Here is a 22,221-nt window from a genome sequence, read left to right as displayed (position 1 = left end):
ACAACTCACAAAATCTAGCATTTAATTTATTAAATGTTTAAGAAATTTATTAGATGCACATGTAAAGTGCTCTTACAGAGGAGAGAAAACTGTAAATATTATAAAATAAATACAATTACAGTTTGAAACAAATTACTTTTTTTTTACTCAAAAACCAAAGTAGAAAGTTTCCATAATGATTTAAACCTAAGGTCAAGGTGAAATATGTCATGAAAATTATAGAGGAGGAGGAACATACCAAGGGAGCAGGCGGCTCCTGGCACTCTCCAACCTTCACTTCCTTTCCAGGAGTGCAAGTGGGGAGAGGCTAGGAGGCTGGAGGGTTGCCCTCCAGGTCCCCCATTCATTTATTTAACTCCTAGAAACAGGAGGACAATTGCAAAATTTGTATCTATTAGACAGTTCCTTTCATAGAAACATTTAGGTCTGTTTATTTTTGAAGTGTGGTTGCAGAAATGTATTTAAACAAAACCATTGGGTCTTTTTTCCCTGATGCGGTTGATCTTATAAAAACATTTATTCCTATGAAACAGTCCAGGTGAAGAAACAAGAGGTAAACACACACCTTTACCTCTACATCATGCTTTCAGTGTGAACAGAACTCTTGCATTATACTACACTGAGTAATAATAGCCATCCAGATATCAATGCCTTCAAGGCAGTTCCCAGCAATATAGAAGTCTTTACTTCAATATCATCATTGCCTTCATCCCCCAAAAGTTCATTTTCCTCAGGCAAGATACATTCTTAAAAAACTGGGGGGTTGGGGGGTTGGGGCAAGGGGTATGTCCACTTGCACTTCTGGGAAGTTCTTTTCAAAACTGTTGTCCTCAGTTCCAGTTACTGGTCATTTCTTGTGCTCTGTTCACTGTTTATATGCAGGCACTTTGGGGCGAGAAAAGGCTGCCGTGGTCTTAGTCAATTCATATGCTACACATGGGCACACATAAGGTCAACTGAAGCTTCCTTCAGACGCTCAGGATCTCAAACTCTTCTTCCGATTCAAATAGTTTGTCAGTGGACTCAATGAGCTCTGTGGGAAATGGAAAAAACAACTTATTATCAAGAGCATGCACCTCTGGCTTTTGTGCAGAAATTTACAAACTTTACCATGGCAAGCCTCCCTAATTAAAAAACAAACAAACACTGAAATGTCAAACTTTTCCAAATGTAACAAAGATAAGGAAGCTTAGCTATTTATTGCAATTGTCTAAGTTTCAAGAAAGGAGATGATAGATTAAGATTTGTTTTTAAAACTGTTCTCCTTTAACTTTTGCCCCATGGAATATGTGGGAATGACAGTCTTCCCTTCTTCTTCAGAGATATGTTGGGCACAATTCAAAGTTCTTAGCATGTAAGCTTAAGGCTCAGTTTTAAAGCAAACTTTTCTGTACCTTCAGCAAGGATTCATTTTAAAAAACTGCCTTTGTGTCACATAAATTTCTGTGGGTCTCTTTCCTGCAGTCTACAACCTGCAAAGTGCAACCTGCTGTTCCTTAAAGAGCAAGTTTTGTTCTTGTTGCTGTGCCTTTCACCACATTTAGAGACTTTTATGACCTTCTACTTACATCCAAATCAGCATTAGTGCAATCCTTTTTTCTGCTTTTCCACACTGATGCAAGACACTTGATTTACCACATCTCCCTTTTAAATCCCCTGTTCCAGAGCTTATGGACTCCATTTGACATGAAGACCAGTTGCACCCCACCCCACCCCACTCCACAATCCTGCCTTCAATCTGCAAGGTCTGCATCAGTCTCATTTGCTGCTACTGTTTCACAGGGAATTCCAGTTCCAAATGGATCCCATCTGTTGGGAGACAGAGATAACTCCTCTCAAGCAGCACTGTGCTTTATATGTATTTACTTAAGATTTTGAGTGCTTCTACCACAGCTAGAACTGGGTGCACCAATTTCCTAGGATGGGCTGAATCTTCAGAGTACTTTGGAAAAGATTCCATTGCCATTGTGATTTAAACAAACAAACAAAATGTCTTGCTGACATTACTGGGATCCATCACATAACCACCAATCCATAGGACCAATTTCTATGTGGCTCTCACTACAAGATAACCAGAAAAGTCACAGCATAACAAAAGGAAAAAAGATTCCATTCCCAGGGATGACAAATTAGTGTGTGTTAATCTAGTGAAAACCTTGGCTGAGCACACAGCTTCATACATCATGAAATTGACCTCAGAAAGAGAACAGCAGTGGGAGGAAGGGACGACAACAAAAGTCTGCAGTACCTTCAAAGTCTAACAGTGCCATAAGCTTCTTTAGGCTACAAATCCCACTCTAGTCCACAAAACTTTATGTCACAACAAAACTGCTAAGTCTTTAAGATGCCACTGCTGTGTTGCAACATATGGAAATGGCTACAGCCTCCGGGAGGAAAAGTGGGGAAGGGTTAGATAGGAACATTTGTTACTTCACAAACCAAGATTCTATCTCACTCTCTGTATCCCTATATATATATATATAGAGAGAGAGAGAGAGAGAGAGAGAGAGAGAAAGAGTTGCTGGGGTGGGGTGGGGGGAGAAGTTAAACACAATTCTGTACCTGCTCCAGTTGTGGTTACTTCTGGCTTTGTAGGAGGTATGAAAGGGGGCCAGTGCGGTGGATGCTTTTGAACCAACTCAAACATTCGCAGACTCTGTTGCTTAAGTATTTCCTGGGGAGAACAATATTTCATTTTTAAATGTGTGCTGCAATAACAAAACCAGAAAACATAGCTGAATTATACGGGAAGTAGCAGACAGTTTGTGCTCTTGTGCTACAGAATCATCACCATCATTTGTGCAGTCCTTTAGGTAGTCACTTCTTAGTCTAATGATCAATGCTCACACTTTAAATGCTTTCATGACTGAAATATCTGTGAGCATTCTTGCAACATCACAAAAGCACAGCTGGAGCTTTTATAGCTGAGCAAAACTCAGGCAGCAGATCATGTTCACCTCGGTTTTATTTTTCTGCAAAGCCACACATTAAGTCCTATGACTGCAAGGAGAACTTATTCAAGGAAAGGCTTAGTAAGGAACATAGGAATCTGCCCTATACGGCATCAGACTGTTGGTCCATCCAGCTCAGTAACGTCTACGCTGACTAGCAGAAGCTATCCAGGATTTCAGGGTTCTCTTCCATACAGATCACACTTAATATTCCTAAATTATTGGACCTTTGTCTGATCCAACAAGGTGCTTACATTGTATCTTGAACTCTTTATTTTTTTACTTCCAAAGCCAAGCAGTGTGGTCTGCCACAGTCTCACACTCAAATACCATTGGGTTGCTTTTCAACAAGTACCAGGGCAGTGAGAAGATCCCATAAGTAACAGGCACCTGTACACCAATAACGTGTCTCATTCACAAACCAGGGCTGGCAGATGAAGACATGACACAGGAGCACACACACTTTAGGTATCAGATCAGAATGTAACCTGGGCAATAGATCCAAATATACTTTGGGCCCTGGCTGACCTCTCTACGCAAGCTGAAGGGGCACATGCTGGCTCACACCATCCATTTTCCCTATGCCACCACTGCAGCCAATTAGCAAATCAGTACAAAGAAATGTGTTGCGGAGCAGAGAGGGCCACAATGGGGAGTAATTTAAAACAGCCTCTCCTTGGTTATATTATTCCATGCATCTCACCCCACCTAATGTACCTAGAGGTTCATTTTAAAGGGGAACTTATGCCAGTTAAAAAGCTTCCTAATGCTTACCTTTTGCACAAGGCTACACCAGTTATCAAAGTCCTTTTCTTCTCTACAAAAGAATCCCTGTGAAGGTACAGGAATATTTTAAGTGAGATACAATTTGGGGGCAAAAAGTACCCAGTCAGAAGTCTGGTGTGGGGAAGAGCAAGATCCAGCTGTCCAAATATTACTTTTCAGCGCATCTTGAATGAACGTTATAATAATTCCCCCATGATTGGTCATGCAAGTCCCTCGTCAATAGTCAGAAGTGGTACAAAACAAACACAGAGAACAAGGCCACAAATGGCATTAACACGTAAGGCTAAATTAACCAGTATACAAAATATTGGGCAGTTTAGATATGTAACCAAACCAGGGGGCCTTGACATAAGGTAAAGTTAGCTGCCTGTGCATGATAGGGTGGGACAGCATTCGTGTTCCAATTGTGAAGACAAGAGACAAAAGTGTGGGGTATGGACCAGAGGGGTGCAAGGCTGCAGGTCAGGGTGACAGACATCCACTCCTGCCAACACCTACTAAAGCTACAGAGGGATCGAGATTCATTATCTTCATCCGATGTGGTGCTTGCTGGCAATGGAAGCTATGGTCATCTACAGCACCATTTTCTTCAGAATCTACAAAAATCTGTGTGGTGTGAGGGTCCAAGTAGATCAACTCATTTCCTGTGCGGGTAAAACAAGAGCAGTTTGTCAGAAATGGGTAGAACTGAAAGCCATTCAGTCTTGCACTCTGTATGGACATTAACAGTAGGTGAGGTAGGGCAGACGAGACAGTGGACTGAGAAGAAAAATAAAAAGAAGCTGCCAAATGTAGGAAGCAGAGGCTTAGAAATATAGGAAGCTTCCCCATTGATCCAGCTCTGCCAGTATTGCTGTCAGTGATGGGCAGTGGCTCTCCAGGATCCCCAAACGAGAGTCTATTCAAGCCCTAACTGTAGAGGCCAGATATTGAATCTGGGACCTTTTTGCACACAAATTTGTGCTCTACCATTAGGCCGCAGAAGAGATACACAATAATGAAAAGGAGGGAACAATGCAGTGCAGGGGACAGCAAGAGACCTTTGGTGTCTATGAACACAAGGGGTGCTGATGTTAACATCAGTAGAAAGGCAAAGAGGTAGTAGTGCTGGGGAGGCAGGGAGACCAAGGACCAGAAGGGGAGATGGGATGAGTCAGGGCGACTGAAGGAAATGGAACTAAGCTCAAACAAAAGAAACTGAAGGAAGGAGAGGTGAAGGAACCTAAAGGAATGAGGGCAGAGAAGAGGTGGAGCAGAGAAAATAAGTAGCCAAAGATGAGCTGGGGGAAGACTTGCATAGGACAGGAAAGGTTGCAAACTGCTTGGAGGAAGGGTCTTAAAAGAGTAGGTGGGCTGGAGAAGCCAAAGCAATGCTTTGGGGAAGGACTAGATTTCATACAGTGATTTGAACTGATCAAACCATCTGCTCTCATACTCCCAACACTGCAACTTGTCAGCACAATGATATCTGGATAAAACTTAATAACCTTAATAGTTTATCCCCATTAAGATAGGCACCTGCTGTTCATTAAGCACAAACTCAAAAGGCTCTCACGTAGACTAGAGGAGAGCAATCTGTATTTTCAACTTCACTCTCCAAACTGGGAATTAGCAACATGTCCACTGTGATCACCACCCAATCCTACCCATGTTTTGATGTCCCATGCTGTGAGAGGGCATGTCTTGTGGCAAGCTTTGTGAATAGAGGAAATGCTTTCCCTAACCTTTCTCTGACGAAGTGTGTATTACACACGAAAGCTCATACCATGAAAGCTTATATTTAGTTGATCTTAAAGGTGCCACTGGAATTGTTTAAAAAGATTTTTTCATCTTTCATCTTATTATTTATTATAACTATGACAGATCAACACGGCTATCCACCTGAATCTTTCTCTGGTATATTAAAGAATGTTGTGGGCCTTTTTGCCTGATCTGCTTGCCTTTGCCTCCAGGCTGAGCCTGGAGTGTCCTTATGTACACTTACAGCACAATACTACTGAGTGCACTCAAAAGCACGGTCTTGTAGAGATGCTTGATCAGTTTTTTGTCATCTTGACTCTAGGAGAATAACAGCAACAAACTGGAAAACCCTTAGTTTTGATAATTTTGTCTTTAACCATTTCCACATCCCCTGGGGACAGACTGGGAATGAGCTCCTCCCCACCAAGTTTTCATTGTGGAGAAAAGTGAACAACTGAACACACAAATGTGTGGTTTTTAACCCTTCTTTAAAGAGAAATTAACTTTCCAGAATAAGGGGGAAATCCACATACAAATAGTGATGTTTTGGTCATTCACTTCTCCCCAAAGAGAAAGGAGTAAGAGAACAAAGAAGTGAGGTAGGGAGTATACTAGAGGCCCAATCTAATATTCCTCCTGGGGACATGGGAGGAGTTAGCATTCAAAAAGGCCTGCTAACCACCTTTTCATAGCGTAACTCTATTTAAAAGTCCTACTGATCAATGGATGCATTTATCTATCAAGAACTAAACTATCCATGCCATTAGCCATAACTACTAACAGATATGGGACACCATTATCTTGAACTTTTCCTACGAAAGGACTGTGTGTGTGTGTGTATGTGCGCACGCGCACGTGCAAATATACATGCATGCAGAGGGAAGATTTCATGTATCGTTTCATATTATATATTCTAATGTATTTACAAATTAAATAGGAGAACACACAAGGAAAGGGCAGTGGAGGGAAGAGGTAGAGGATGGAGAAAGGGCCAGTTTTTTTGTACTGTTTGTGAAAATTTGATAAAAGTAATTAAAGGTTTTGAGTCAGGCTGATCATTGATTGTTGGTATTTTTCCTGAATAGCGGTTGGTGGTTCTTTTCCTCATCCAGAGAGACAAAGGGTGAAACCTCCCTGTGGCCCCAGTCTCCTAGCTAGTGACAGAAGCCTGATCACACAACTTCTTTGGCTCTTCAGCCTCAAAGCAAAGTACTGAGTATACGATGCATTATAAAGCAGTACGGAGTATCTTTTATATGCTCTCTTATTGCAGCTGGCTGTTAGGCCCACCTGCATTACTTAGCAAATTCAGCTTTAAAATAATCCTTCAGAAGCAAAGATATTTATTTGGCACTCCGCTTATTTTTCCTTACCTAAGAATCCTATAAAGTAGTAGGCATTGTTTGGTTTTCCTCCTAAAGCTCCCAAAGATTGTGGCATCTTAAAACACTCCTACAGATTGAAAGAAGAAGAAGAGATTTATTACATTTATATGCCACCTTTCTTCCATGATGGAACTGAAGGCAGCATATACAGAGTCCCCAGGCCTAAACAGACCCAGACTTCTTTAGCTTGAGCAAAGCTGTTTCATCGTGCTGCTTCAGACCATGCATATGTTTGCGCACTAGTTATTAAAGTACCTGCAACTGCTCAAAACATTTCCAAACACTCCTGTTAAGCTGACCAAATCAATCACTATAAGACAGCCGTACCTTAAAAGCATCAACATAAACCGGATTGATGTGGTTTATCCCCAAGCGAAGAGGTACAATCAGCAGCAGAGGCTTCCAACCACAGCAGATCCCCATAGGGCTCTTGTTTCGGCTGAGCACACTCCTGTGTGACAGGGAGCTGCAGTGGGTACTGGAACAGTTCTGGGATGGAAACCGGCACATCTTCTCTGGGAAATAAGAGACAATAAAACCTAATTGTCCATTCACTTGAGTTTAACTGTTCACTTTAATGGAGGGAGCCATTCCTGTGTGCACACATCTTATACTTATCTATGAAGTGAATACTCAGTTCAGTGTCCCCAAATACTTGTGGGTTACAGCAAAGAAGGAACCAGTAGTTAAGAAGAAATTTGTGGTGATTCTGTCTGCCCAACTAGAATAAGCAGGGAAAAGCTAGCTGTAAGTTTTAGAGCTCAGGTAAAGAAGCAAACCCTGAGTTTTCTAAAGAAACTGATTACAAAATAGCAATCAAACCGTTCAGCGGATGCATTGTGACACGTAGCATGGTGATTCTCATGTGGTATGGCTGAGACTGAAACTAGTCCTCTTTTAGCTGACAATCTGTGTCCAAGCATGCTTGTACTGATCTTCCTATTTTCCAAGGAATAAAAATCATACTGGAGCTAAATCCCAATTCAGTTTAAGGCCTGGGTGAATCAGAAATTCTGTTAAACAGCTGGTGCTTATAACTTACTGATATCTTCAATCACAACTGTGTTGTCCATAGACACATAAACGGCTAAGGAATTCCATTCATCAAATAGTGCAAGTTTCCTGGAGTGGGGAAACAGACAGTAGTAAGTCCAAATTCCATGCCACTCAGAGGCCAACACTCTGCCTTCAATATGACTGGAAGACTCTTAAATAAATAAGATGTTCTATCTTTTGAGGAAGAGGTTCTAGTTATTCCCTTTTGTACATCTTGCCACTTGTCTGACCAATTTTTATGATATTATGCTTACTGATACTTCTAGGAGAGGTCATTCTACAAATATATGGATAAAGTTGCACACCAGTGTAGTGGGATTGTCTGTGAGTGTTCAATCCCAGGCTTTAGTGGGAACTGGCAACAGCCAGCAAGGGAAGATTTGCCTCCATCAGGGGCTGAGTGAGTTCCCGTTGCTTAGCCACACTCCCTTGCCACAGAATACATCACTGGGCTCTAGCACTTAGTAGGCTGATACCAAAGGTCAACAACAGGGAAGATTATGGCAGGATTAGGATTAGGGCAGGAAATGCCACCTAAATAATTCAGGTACCATAGGGGCACAATGATTGACACAAGACTTGAATGTGATTTTCATTATAAATATCTGTTGTAAGCTACTTTCAAGAGCCTCTCAGGGATGCAAGGATTACAAATATAATAAATAAATGTTGTTAGGAAAAGGTCTGCACAAAACCATTAAGAAAGTTATGGAGAACATTTGATCCCCCAGAAGTTGCTGAACCACAATTCCCATCAAGCATGCTCAATGGCCACGGATGACAAAAGTTGTGGTTCAGCAGCATCTGGAGGACCACACCTGCTTTAAAGGAGGAAAAGAAAAACAGGAGATAATTTTTTATTGTTGCAGGTGCTAATCTGGATCCCTGATTTCTGAGATTCAAATTATTAAGGTTCTGCTTGTTTTTACTGAAAATGTTCTGAAGATGCAGATTGCTATGCTAAATTAATACAAGAGACTGGCAGTTTAACATAATTTTTATCTCTCTATCTGCCAATATTCAGTTGCCACTACTAACCTTTCCCAAGCATGGTCATAGTTCAATCTTCTGTTAACTGCTTATGCAGAAGAGATACATTGCCTTTCCAGCTTAATGTTACTTAAAAATAGGATTTTTACATCAGGTTTGGAATTTCAGGTTGTTCTTAATCAACAGGTCCCCATGCTTTTAAAGCTGCAATTTAAATTTTAGTGCTTCGAGTAATGACAGATAAATTCTATAACATGGGAACAATACGTATCTCAGAATACTGAGCTGCTTCAAAATCTAACCAGAGATCACAACAGTAAGTTGTGATGCTAACTAGAAACTTTGTCCTAGAGGGGTTTTGCCTTCCCTGTTCTATCATATGGATCAATTCTGCAAGTTGTTGCTTGATTCATGCAAGAGACAGTCTGGTGATTAGGAGTGCATAGCCTATGGAGGACAGCTGAAGTCATGCAATGGTTGGTGAACTGGATTCAGGGGACTTGGCTTTAAATCCCTACTATGCGGCAGCTAGACTGGTGACTGGGGGCGGCCGCCGAGACCACATAACACCAGTCTTGAAAGACCTACATTGGCTCCCAGTACGTTTCCGAGCACAATTCAAAGTGCTGGTGTTGACCTTTAAAGCCCTAAACGGCCTCGGCCCAGTATACCTGAAGGAGCGTCTCCACCCCCATCGTTCTGCCCGGATGCTGAGGTCCAGCGCCGAGGGCCTTCTGGCGGTTCCCTCATTGCGAGAAGCAAAGCTACAGGGAACCAGGCAGAGGGCCTTCTCGGTAGTGGCGCCTGCCCTGTGGAACGCCCTCCCATCGGATGTCAAAGCGATAAATAACTACCTGACATTCAGAAGACATCTTAAGGCAGCCCTGTTCAGGGAAGTTTTTAATCTGTGATATTTTAGTGTGTTTTTGGTTTTCTATGGAAGCCGCCCAGAGTGGCTGGGGAAACCCAGCCAGATGGGCGGGGTACAAATAATAAATTATTATTATTATTATTATTATTATTATTATTATTATTATTACTATGCCATGTAGCTCTAGGAGTGACCATTGGGCAAGTCACTATCTCTCAGTCTAACCTGCCTCAGAAAAATATTCTGGATAAAATTGATAACTATGTGCTGTGCTGGAAAAAGGGCATCAGAGGCTCCACTTGTTCATCCCACAGTGAATGTATGCTATCATCTGCCAACAAGGACCTTCTACCATCTGCCTGGGGCAACAAGTCTGTCTCCATGCAAAAACTAAATGGACACAAAACTGAAAATAGTAGGAAACTCTGTTGTTGACTGTTATTCACCATTATTTTTTAAAAAAAATACAAAGTAGGATTGCTGTGTGAAATAGCTGGACAGCAATTTGGTTCAGGACTCAATCATGATCGATTGCAGGTGTTAATGTAACAAAGCCAGGAAGCTTGTGCATAAAAGTTCATGCCACAATGATCATCACCACCACCACCATCATTATCTCCAGGGAGAACCTTCATGTTATGAAAGTGCAGCAGAGTTTCAATGTTAAATGAGTGGAACTAAACTGTCTTTCCATTCCATCTAAATTCCACACAAGATATACATGCTTGCTTGCTTACTTGAGCACTTGGGCAACAGTATTTGGTCCAAACCATTCCCCAATAGACTTCCCTTCACCAACACCCATCTGTGCTGTGTAGATTAGAAACAGAAACAGACACACAGAAAAATAAGAAGCATCAGTCTGTCGAATGGTACATTCTTTTAGGCTGCATTGCACACATTCCAAAGCCATTAGAAATTGGGACTACCTACACACAAATGAGATGGAAACTTGTTCTGTATCAAGGATCACACTGGAATGTTATCACAAGACTAAGAACCTCAGCTAAATATTTTAAGCTTGATTTAAGCCGAGCAGCAATGCTATAGCGTCTGAACCCAGACCACTAGCAGTAAGCCAAAAAGAAGCCAAGAACAAACCTTCAGAGTTCAGAACACATGACAAGCCATAATATGACTTATTTGAGTCACATGAGAGGGAACTATACAGCAAGGGAGAGGCATGTTCCTGATTAAACCATGGATAAAGACAAATTGTGGTTTAGTGGATTGGTCCATATGTCTCAATGAATCTCACATTTCAGAATCATGCCTTTTACCTGGGAGCTCTCATGACATCAAATGATTTGGGAACCTGTATTCTAAATTACAACCTCATCACCCTATTATTATTATTTCTATATTTGTGTGTGCACATACAAAAACTTATTCTCTTTTGCACTGCTATGCTTTTGACCAAGATTTGCAACTTTTATAGCATTTGAAGGCATATGTGCATTTTTCACGCTAAAATTATGCTAACAGAAGTTTAAGTACACTAAAAGTTTGAAAAACAAGGGTGGAAGAAATAATTCTCAAAGCCAACTCTTACCCATTTGATGGATAGAATAACAGCAGTCTTTTCTGTCCAGGAAACAGCGTAAGATTTTGTGATATTCTTCAGGTTGCCTTTTGTGTTTCTCCCAATGCCAATCTTAGAGAGAAAATTATTCTAGATTTTAAATATCATATCATGATCTTGAAAAGTAGTGTTCAATGGCAGTAGGTGATACATGTATACCTTTGGTTATAATAGCTACTATAATTTTCTAAATTATTGGTTACAAATCAGGGTTGCATACTTAATAATAATAATAATAATAATAATAATAATAATAATAATAATAATAATTTATTTGTGCCCCACCCTCCCTGGCTGGTGCTGGGCTCAGAGTGGCTAATATCATATAAATAACACAGTATACATAAAAACAGGCATCAATTAATTAAAATACATCATAAAATTAATTCAGACAAATTAAAATACCATACTTACTACTAAAAAAAGAATTACAATTGCAGAACCAGGTAATATAATTTCTGAACCAGAAAAAACTGATTTTAAAATATAACTAGGAAAGCTATACATAATAGCATATTTTCTCTTTGCAAAACTTATTCTAGTCTTTCTAGAATCAACTAGATGAGGCACTGAAGCCCCACCCCAAACAATATAAAACATATTCAGATACCCCTCACCCTCACTCATTTCTCATTCCTACAACCACGACCATTCTGGGAATCTACTGGTGAAAGACCACACTCACCCCTCCCCAAGTGTCGACAGATCAGAGCCTGGGCCAACATCATCTGTCCGCATCGCAGCATACAGCCCCAGCCAGCATCTGAGGAAGGGCCGGTGCCACCTGGGGTCAAGAATCACCACATTTATGAATTTACCCAAAGAAACAACATAGAATGCTTCCCTTCCTTGGATTTTTCTCTTCACATAAAAGAAAAATGCTTAGTACCCACAATAGTTTGCTATTGGAATAATTCTTAGCATGATGAAAATGCAGTGGAGGACCGAGTGAAGTGCATTCACCAACAAGTAGGTTTTAACCTAAGCTGTGGATCATAAATCCAACATTCTGGAATAATGTTGTGATAGTTTGATTAATGCCATCCGGCCTTACCCAATCTCGCGACCTCAATATGCTTTGGATTAAAACTCCCTATCAAGCCCAGCCTGCATAATGACCATGATGGCTGGGGCTGATGGGAATCTTAGTCCAAAACATATGGAGAACGCTGAGTTGGAAAATGTAAGAGTATAGACCCACACCCAACTCATAGCATAAGATCACTGAGAGCCACAAAGGAGAGGGTAGAAGATCAAGAGGTCTTTGAAAGTCTGGTGGCAGTTCAGATGGCCCCCTAAAGGAAGGTGATGGAACAAACCCAATATCAGGAAGCACAACAAATATCTAAGTGTGTCCCACCAATGCTACCCAAAGCAATTGCTAGGCTGCAAAGGCCTCAATGGATCAAGGCAAAAGCCTAAAAGTGTCAGGATCTGTTCTGTACCAAGTAATTCTGTCCACCAAGGGCTAGCGGATACAGCAAACTTTTAAAAAGCATGCACTAAATGATCAAAGGCTGCAAATGCTGTCATCCTGAACTAATTGTTCATTCCTTTACACAGGTCATATTTTTAAGAACAAAACAAAGGGAAGGGGAAGAACCCACACATCTCAGAAAGCATACCTACCAATTGGTGAAAATTTTCTTCTGTAGGTAAACCAAAGACGAGCACTTATATCCAAAAGAAGCTTAGATTTTTCTAGAATTAAAAAAGCATTACAAATAGGGAGTTCAGATTACAAATTTACACAAATTCAGTATTTGTGATTGCTGCTGCACTGCTGAACACGAACAACTTAAGAGAGGATCAAGGATCTATATATATTAAAGTAGCCCCCTTTCGTAGAAAAGACTGCACTTCCTTCTTAACTTCCCTTTTTGTATTCCAAAGACATCAATATTTGGAGCAGTTGCTTCCACAGTTCACTGCAGAAGTGCAGATCTCTCAAACTCCATGTTATATCAGTCATTTGACTCCATGTTTAACAGAGTTCCATTATTCTTTCCCCTACTTTATTTCTCTCATTCCACAATCTTGAGCAATCCTGATAAGAGGGTCTTTAAATCTCTTTCCATCTGTCCTTGTTCAGCACATGATCACCCCCAAGCTGTTTTTTCACCCAAGAAAGTGTCACAATACCATTCCCTTTCTCAAGAGTCAAGACCACCCTATCAAATAAAGATTGTCTGGCTGTAATCATCCAATTGCTAGAAATAACACAAGTCACATGTGAAAAACCTGACAAAAAAGTATATTGTGTAAGGATGCTCTCTAGATAGCATCCTCCCCTAAATGTCATTTTGGTTTACAGCATTAGTACCCTGGGCATTGTAGACAGCAGATTTATTTTCCAAGATTTCTACTCTCTACACAGATTAATACAGTGGGGCACAATACAAAGTGAGAAACATGAGGTGCTTAAACTAAGCATCCACAAAAGCTTTGTGGACCTTAGAAACACAGCTTCCTTCCATTCCTACCTGTTTTAAGATGGTGCTGCCTTCCTAAGATCCAGACAGGCTCATCTGTTTCAGGAAGCTCTTCTACATAGTCTACTAAGATAAAAATTAGGTTTTCATATTTTTTGAAAAATAAGCACACATGTAGAACATTTATTCCCTTGTTTCCCCTGTAATTTTAGTACCTGTTCAGTTCTTTCCTAACTAATGAACCTCTTACCACACCGTCACACTTTGTTTACCCTTTCGGACATTGGAATTTAGGCCTCTTACTTTTAGCCAGACTATAGCTTTGCCATTTGCACTGCAATACTGCTGCCGAAACTGAAACCAGATCCTATGTGGTAAGAGCTGAGCATTAAACATGATGATCTATGATTTGCAAATTTCTTATTTTGGCTGATGTAAAAGGTGCATGAGATAGATTTGTATGTTTTAATTTTCACATGTATGCTGCGATCATATCAGCTGAGAAAGGGTCCCAATACACAACAGCTTAACAATACGAAAGTAGGTTCGGTCCCTGCCTTTAGGACTAAGGTTTTTTTAAAGTGTCTATTACTACAGCAATGGCAGATATAAAGTTAGTCATAGTATCAGGGCAAAGAACAAAGGCGTTGCAGAACTGAGACCACAAATAAACAAAGAACTTGGGTGACAGGAGAGGAAAATAAGCTTATTTTTAAAGAAATGTTCCATTTCACAAAATAGTCCTTTCACATGAAAAAAATCTTCATTGACCTGATATGCATTTTCAAAATTCCTTATTTTTTGTTGAAAAGAAAGACATTTTCCTATACATGCTGTTTACAAAATTGATCTTTAAAATGTGGGGGACTGTCCTACAATAATGCTTCCATTTCTTCACTATGATGTGCAACAACATATTCTTGGGGTTACCACACTAAATAGCGGGGAAAGTAGAATCATGGCTTCTTTTATGAAGAAGCGTCTCCACCCCCAACATTCTGCCCAGACACTGAGGTCCAGCGCCGAGGGCCTTCTGGCGGTTCTCTCACTGCAAGAAGCAAAGTTATAGGCAAGCAGGCAGAGGGCCTTCTCGGCAGTGACGCCCACCCTGTGGAACGCCCTCCCATCAGCTGACAAATAAATAAGCAACTATCTGGCATTTAGATGACATCTGAAGGCAGTCCTGTTTAGGGAAGTTTTTAATGAATGATGTTTTAATGTATTTTTAATCTCTTGCTGGAAGCCACCCAGAGTGGCCTGGGGAAATCCAGCCAGGTGGGCGGGGTATAAGTAATAAATTATTAGCATTATTATTATTAATATACTCAATCCAGTACACATGGGGTACTGAATCTGTATTCCGTAAGATGTTGTTGCACTCCAACCCCCACCAACCCTAGGCAGAACAGATAATATCCAAAAATGATGGGAGTTGGAATCCAACAACATCTGAGGGGCCACAGGTTCCTCATCAATGTAAAATAGAATCTTAAACAACAATAGTAAGACCCCGTTTTTCTGTGTTACATGTAAAACATTAAAAGAATGCTTGAGATCCAGAACTTTTAACTACAGTCTTGCCCAGATGTTACTTTTCCAGACAACTAAGTACTATAACTACATAAGAAAGTGAGTTAGATTGTTTCTTACTAAGGAGGCTTTGGGGTAGGACTCTCTGTTGGTAGACCACATGTCTGATATGCAGAATGTCCCAAGTTCAATCCATGGCAGCAAATGGATCATGTGACAAGTTACTGAAAGACCCCACTCTCCCCAAGATCCTGATGAGTCACTACCAGCCACTACCACTACCAAACAATATTGGACAAGATGGAGAAATAATCTGAGCTGTAAACAGGCATCTTCCTATCTAGACCTGGATTGAGCTTCCACCTCTACCATGGTTGGATGTGAACTGTTCACTGTCTAGAAATCAAGAGTTATTTCGTGTGTAAAATGCAAGTAAAAGTGACCACCCTATAGAACTGTTGTACACACCCAAAGAAGGGACGCAGGTGGCGCTGTGGGTTAAATCACAGAGCCTAGGACTTGCCGATCAGAAGGTTGGCGGTTCAAATCCCCGCGACAGGGTGAGCTCCCATTGCTCAGTCCCTGCTCCAGCCAACCTAGCAGTTCGAAAGCACGTCAAAGTGCAAATAGATAAATAGGTACCACTCCGGTGGGAAGGTAAACGGTGTTTCCGTGCGCTGCTCTGGTTCGCCAGAATCGGCTTAGTCATGCTGGCCACATGACCCGAAAGCTGTACGCTGGCTCCCTCGGCCAATAAAGTGAGATGAGCGCTGCAACCCCAGAGTCGGTCACGACTGGACCTAATGGTCAGGGGTCCCTTTACCTTTACCTTTACACACCCAAAGACAAAAAATGAGCTTACTCTTAACACTGGCTTAGATTTTGGCCAATCAAATATAAAACTATGTTCATTTAAGAGGGACATAATAAGGATTTTACTGTGAAAGTCGAACTGCTAAAAGCTTATCTAATAATAATGGTTGATAGACAACTCAGCAATAGACTGCACTCAATTATTTCAATTGATTTTCTCCAAGTATGAGTAATGTTGTATATATCCCAATATATTTAGTTTTAGTGAAGACAGAGTTCTGGTTCTGCATCACATTGCTTTTTCCCCTTTTTGCATACTTTTAAAAAATGTAACTTGCATTCTTTTTTATTATGACAATAAGTCTCAACGAAAAGCAGCACATAACATCATATTGAAATTACTGCTACTACTAACCACAACTTCAAATAGAACGAACTGTACTAAAATAAGAAAAGAATGAGATGTAACACTAAATTGCTGCTGTGAGCTCCTTTAAACAAGGAATAACAAGTCTCAGCGAAAAGCAGTATGTAACACCATACTGAAATTACTGCTACTACTATCTACAACCTCTACTAGAACGAACTGTACTAAAACAGAAAAGAATAAGATGTAACACTAAATTGCTGCTGTGAGCTCCTTCAAACAAGCAAGTGTAATGTTTAAAAGGTCAAAGCAGCCTAATGTCACCAATTCTTCAGTTCATGATATGGTTTAAAAGGCAGGCTTCTGTGTCTTTTATTTTCAGCAACTTCCTTTGCTAAGCTTAGTGTCATGAAATACTATTTGTTTTCAAGCAAAAGAAGTATGTGCGTGTAGTGATGTGATTCTTAAAAACCTGATTCAGCTCTTAGTAACATCAAGGATTCTCATTCTTGTTATTTCTGAGGGATAATCCACTTGAAGTGGATATATCATTTGATGAAAAGGTGTGATAAAAATATCTGAGAAGATAAAACATAGTTCGTTGACGTATAGTGAAAATCTCAAGTTTCAATAATTACTTTTTGAGTAAAACAAAAACGAGAGGGGGTTGACACAGAGCTTGCAATTAATAACTTGATTAGTTATAACTTGGAAGATGCAGGATACAAATGAGGAAAAATAAGCAAATAAATAAAGCAAAAATTAACCAGACATTTTAATTGACTTTTCCTATGCATAAAAATATGCTGCAGCGCAGACTGATCATTCACCAATGCCATAAAGGCAGGCATGAACTAACCTTTGATACTTTAATTTCCCACGTAAAAGCATCTGCATGACACTCTTTGCATGCACTGCCCGAGTCCTGTTTATTTTTCCAAAAGGAACTGGAAATTTTTAACCATTTAGGTTTCAAGCTTAAGACTGTGTAGTTATTTTAATACAAAGTCTACTGTGACATTTAAAAGAAAACTAGATTTTCTTAATTCATCGTTTCACATTTGAAACTCTGGCAAGGTTTGGCTTCTCTCATTTCCAAGTCCTTACTACAAGGATAGCCCTTTTTAAAAGTTTGGAAATAAAAATAAGAGTCAGAGTGAGTTTTTGACAGATATAAAAGTTTTGTATGTCTTGTCTGCATTATGTGTCATGCTGTAACATTTCTGTCTCCAGTTGTAGGCAAGCAACTTTGCTTTCACTGCAAAACTAGGTTAAAACAAAGCAAACTTTGTTTGAATTTATGCTTCCCCATTTAGTCATAGATCTTACAAATTTGGCAAGTCACCATCTCTTAACTTAAACAATTTCTGAGTTGCTGTGATCATAAAATTAAAGCAAACCACCTCAAAATCCTAGAACAGGGCTAATACATATAGAAATCAACTGAACAAAACCATTTGCACTACAAGTTATGCAGAACTATGATGTTTTCTTTTGTAATGTAGGAGTTGTGTCAATGCTGTAACATGCAACAAGACTGTTGTATAGGGACATCACTGGATTATGTTAGTAACCAATCCCACCCTACACTATCTAAGCCTCAGGATTTGCAGATGGACTCAGCAGCTCAAGTACTAGACAAGGTGGGGAAACTAGAGTTAATTTCCCACAATTATACTTAACGCTTCAGGCACAGAAACCACAAAGAGGCTTGCAGCCAGGAACACGCAGGGTGGGTTAGAATGACATCAGCATGGCAAGGAGATGGCTGAGGAGCCTAGATGTGGGAGTCTTAAGGCTTACAAAAGTAACTCTACAGCTCTTTTTACTGGACATAGATTACTGCAGGAATAAGTGGTGGAAAGCAGCCTCAACTTGTGTTTTGGAGTTGGACCCCTGCCTTCTAATTTGCAAGTTCATTTGCAACTTCATACAGAACTTATTCAACTAGACATATGTCAGCTCATGTACCTACACATATAGTCAGTGTTATTACATGGGCTGGGGAAAATAACACAGTTTGTGATGGTGGGTCAATACCACTGATCACTTTTCGAAAGATTCAAGATAAATGGTAAAAAGAATGCTTTGTTATGCTTGCATTTTGGGCTGGTGATCATAAAAAATTCTAACTCATTTTAATAGCAGTAAACAACACTGCAGTCCTTTGTCACTGGAGGCTCAAGTGGCCTCAGTGGCACATGGCACCTTTCACTAGACAAGGCTGCTGTAACAAAATGAGGCTGGCCGATCATCCACATTCTAGTAAACTCCAGATTAGATTCCTGCAATGTATAATATATGCGTCTGCCCCTGGGGATTGCTCATAAAATTCGCTTAGGTTGCAGCCCTAACTGCACTTACCTGGAAATCAGCCCCATTGAATTCAACAGGATTTACTTCTAAGTAGACATGGTTAGGATTGTGTTGTTATTCCAGAAAGCAGGTGGTGGTCTTTTAAGTGGGGCACTCTTGGAGGGAACAAATTATGTAGATCTGTTCCAGTTTGGGTTTCGGCCTAGTCCAGGAACACAGCAAACCTTATCTCCATGATGCTTTTGATACAATTGATGGTATCCCTTGGGCCCCCTGGCAACTATGCTGTGGGGTGCCACACACATCCTCTTTTCCCTAATCTTGTTTGACATCTATATGATGATGGTAGGAGTGACTTAGAGCGAGGTATTATCAATAGGCAGATGGCACCCAATACTGCTTCTCTGTAACATCTGAGACAGGTGTAGTTGTGAAGGTCCTAGACTAGTGCCTGGACACAGTGGTGAGCTGAATAAAGCCTTCTGAGTGGGTGGCTCCAGACCTAGGAATTAGGTGGTGTGCCTGCTCTGGACAGCACTGTACTCCTGCTGAAGGAGAACGTGTGTGGTCTGGACATGCTTCATTGTCAGTGAAGACTCACATACCCTCAGTGGTTAGGAGTGCCTTTACCAGCTTTGGCTGGTACACCAGCTACAGCTGTTCCCAAAAAAGAAGGTTCTGACTACAGTGACCAATGCATTGGTAATCTCAAGAATGGATTAATTTGAAGTACCCTGTGCAGGATTGCCTTTAAAAGAAAGTTTGGGAGCTGCAACTAGTGCACAATGAGGCAGTAGCTGAATGGGGCAGCCTACCATTTTTCAATATTTTAATGTTATATTTTAATTTTGTTTTTAAGTTGTATTCATTCAACTTATTTTTATTATTGCTTGTTAGCCGCCCTGAGCCTGGCCTTGGCTGGGGAGGGCGGGGTATAAATAAAAATTATTATTATTATTATTATTATTATTATTATTACCATGACCATATTTAATCAATTAGGAAGGAGCTGTACTTGCTGTCAATTTGTTACCAAGGCAAATTTAAGGTACTCTTGCAGATATATTAAGCTGCAACAACCCAAGGTAGGATATTTCTGTGGTGGCATGCACTCAGTGGAATTCCTTCCCCTCCAATAAAAGGAAGTTATCGACTATTGTTAAGTTCTTGATGCTAACTAGGAGATTGAGCTACAACTCAGAAAGTCATTAGCTCAAATTGCACCTCTGTCATGGACTCATTAGCAAGAAGGCTTAGCAAGCCTCTCTCTCTCTCTCATCCTCATATATAGCTGTCAACTTACAGATTTGAAAATAAGGGACCAGCAGCCAAAATAAGGGACCTGCAGCCTCACCTGTTCCAGGCACTCCAGTCTTCCTGTCCTCCTGCAGGCTGGTCAAACTCATTCTGGTAGCTTCGAGAACACTGTCCAACCAACTTTGTGACCAGAGGTTCAACTGAATAGAATCTGAATCACATGCACCACAAGGCCTATGCAGCCACAACTTAAGATGCCTCCCCGGCCTGGCTTTGCACCTCAAAGTTTGCAGCAGCACGTGCAACAAAATGGCGCCCAGCATTCAAAAAACCCCTCAGCTTGCATTAACTAGCCACACACAAGGCATGCAAGCTCCACCCCCCAGTCTTTCTTAGACTTCTTATTGGGTGAGCAACACAGCCAAGCAACACAGTTGGAGCCTCCCTCCTCCCTAGCTGGCAGGGAGGGAGGGAGAGGAGCTGCTTCCTTTGAAATTTAAGGGACATCATTTAAGGGACATCCATCAATAAGGGACAGCAGCGGGACATGGCGCTGGAATAAGGGACTGTCCCTTCAAATAAGGGACACTTGACAGCTATGTCCTCATAGGAGAAACCTTGCTGGTTTGTTGTACTGACTGACACAATGTGAAGCACACTGAATGTTCAAAAATATAATATGATTTTGTCAGTAGCATCAGATGCTGTAGGGAATTACGGTATCTCCTTCCACACACACTTCAATCTTGTCATGCCCCTCAGCTATGAGCTTAAACAGCAGCACACAGGGAAAAGGGCCAGTGAAACCAATTGTGATTTAGGGTGAGGAGCCCTACCATCTTTCCATACTCTGTCAAAACCAGAAGATCAGTTATTCTTACAACAGAGTAAGGTCAGCTGTACATCTTGTTCTGGTTTGCATTTCTTCCCCTCACCCACCATTGCTATTGGTTTTTTATTTTTTTGTTTTTGGCTCTAATACTTCGTTTTAATAGAAAAGGAGGATATAAATATGGAATACAAACAATGCATCAAATTAGCTTAAAAATACCAGAATCACGATACTGCAGGTTACAGACACCAAAATAAATATGTATGTTGGACATGCACACATTGAAAATTACATATACACAATTCTGAAAATTACAGACACACAATTTTGACAAAATATCCATCCTATTGATAATAAAAATACCTAAAGCTTCAACCCTATGCACACACAAACATAGGCATACATCCCATTGATGAGTCTACTCCAAGTAGGACTCCCGAGTGGATAGAACCCACACATATAAACAAACCAGACCGACCCAGTTTTAAGTACCCCCCCCCCGCACGATGCCGAGCAATCTCATATAGTGAACATGCTGATGTTTATGAATCACATCCAATATTAGCCCTACTCAAACTGAAGCTAACGGGCACGGAATAACTCGAGTTTATTTATTTCAGTGTATCTACTCTCGATTAAGACTTAGTTGGACACAACCCGCACATACAGATATAGATAGATATAAAGAAGCACAAGCAAACAGCACCAGTTTTCAGTTTTTCCTTCTTTATATGTGATTCCCAAGCAAGCAGCGAACATGTTGCGTTTGGGCACCCTGAGCTGCATCAAATCTCTACTCAAGAGTAGACTCATTGAAGCTAATGGGCGCGGGCTAATTTAGGCTCATTAATTCCAGTGGGTCTACTCTGAGCTGGGCTTAACATGGTATAAACAAGCAGGCGGACTTAACGGTCAGGCAGGGGAGGGGGGAGATCTGGGCTTCACATGCACAAATAGGGGGTGGGAAAGGGTCGCTTCTCCCCCTCTCACACGCGCCCTCCCCCGCCAGCCCCTCACCGGACTCCATCCTTCGCCTCCTCCTTCAGCAACAAGCGCCTCCGCCGCCACCATCCTCTCCTCCTCCTCCTCCTCCTCCCTCCTTCGCCCTCCTGCCGTTGCCGAAAGCCTCTCGCTGCTCCGCCCCTCAGAAAACAACACCGCCGCCACGACAGCCGCCGCGGAGCACGCCGGGAGCTGCAGTCCAGCGGCCTCGTCGGCCAAGCCGGAGTCCTTTACTCTCCCTTCCCACCTCCCAGTACTACAACTCCCGTCGGCCCTCCTTGCAGAGTCGCCTCACCGCGGCCGCCTCCTGC

The 22,221-nt window shown here is 41.1% G+C and overlaps 1 protein-coding gene across 2 annotated transcripts; it reads right to left on the bottom strand.

Annotated features, from left to right (window-relative positions):
• Nucleotides 1–13: 13 nt before the first annotated feature.
• ATG4A (autophagy related 4A cysteine peptidase) lies at nt 14–22,214 on the bottom strand. 2 transcript variants are annotated; one of them, XM_083596061.1, is made up of 13 exons: nt 21,926–22,214; nt 13,845–13,919; nt 12,991–13,062; nt 12,047–12,145; nt 11,332–11,433; nt 10,517–10,589; nt 7,905–7,984; nt 7,190–7,377; nt 6,851–6,929; nt 4,236–4,381; nt 3,726–3,782; nt 2,563–2,674; nt 14–1,033 (listed from the first exon to the last, which is right to left on the bottom strand). In XM_083596061.1, exons 1-13 carry the CDS (start codon nt 21,933–21,935, stop codon nt 969–971), a joined length of 1,158 nt encoding a protein of 385 aa, XP_083452187.1. In that variant the 5' UTR covers nt 21,936–22,214; the 3' UTR covers nt 14–968. The 2 variants fall into 2 exon arrangements, with proteins under 2 accessions (XP_083452187.1, XP_083452188.1); XM_083596062.1 differs by having other exon boundaries at nt 13,845–13,916; nt 21,926–22,078.
• Between the last annotated feature and the right edge of the window lie 7 nt (nt 22,215–22,221).

The sequence above is a fragment of the Podarcis filfolensis genome, assembly GCF_964270895.1.
Source record: "Podarcis filfolensis genome assembly, chromosome: Z".
Lineage (NCBI taxonomy): Eukaryota > Metazoa > Chordata > Lepidosauria > Squamata > Lacertidae > Podarcis > Podarcis filfolensis.
This window is presented reverse-complemented; position numbering and strand designations above follow the sequence as displayed.

Excerpts from the sequence above, each read along its gene's own strand:
- ATG4A (XM_083596061.1), bottom strand. Across the intron at positions 13,063-13,844 it reads GCAGCACCATCTTAAAACAG|AAAAATCTAAGCTTCTTTTG; the intron begins GTAGGAATGGAA and ends TTTTAATTCTAG. Across the intron at positions 10,590-11,331 it reads TTATTCTATCCATCAAATGG|CACAGATGGGTGTTGGTGAA; the intron begins GTAAGAGTTGGC and ends TAATCTACACAG.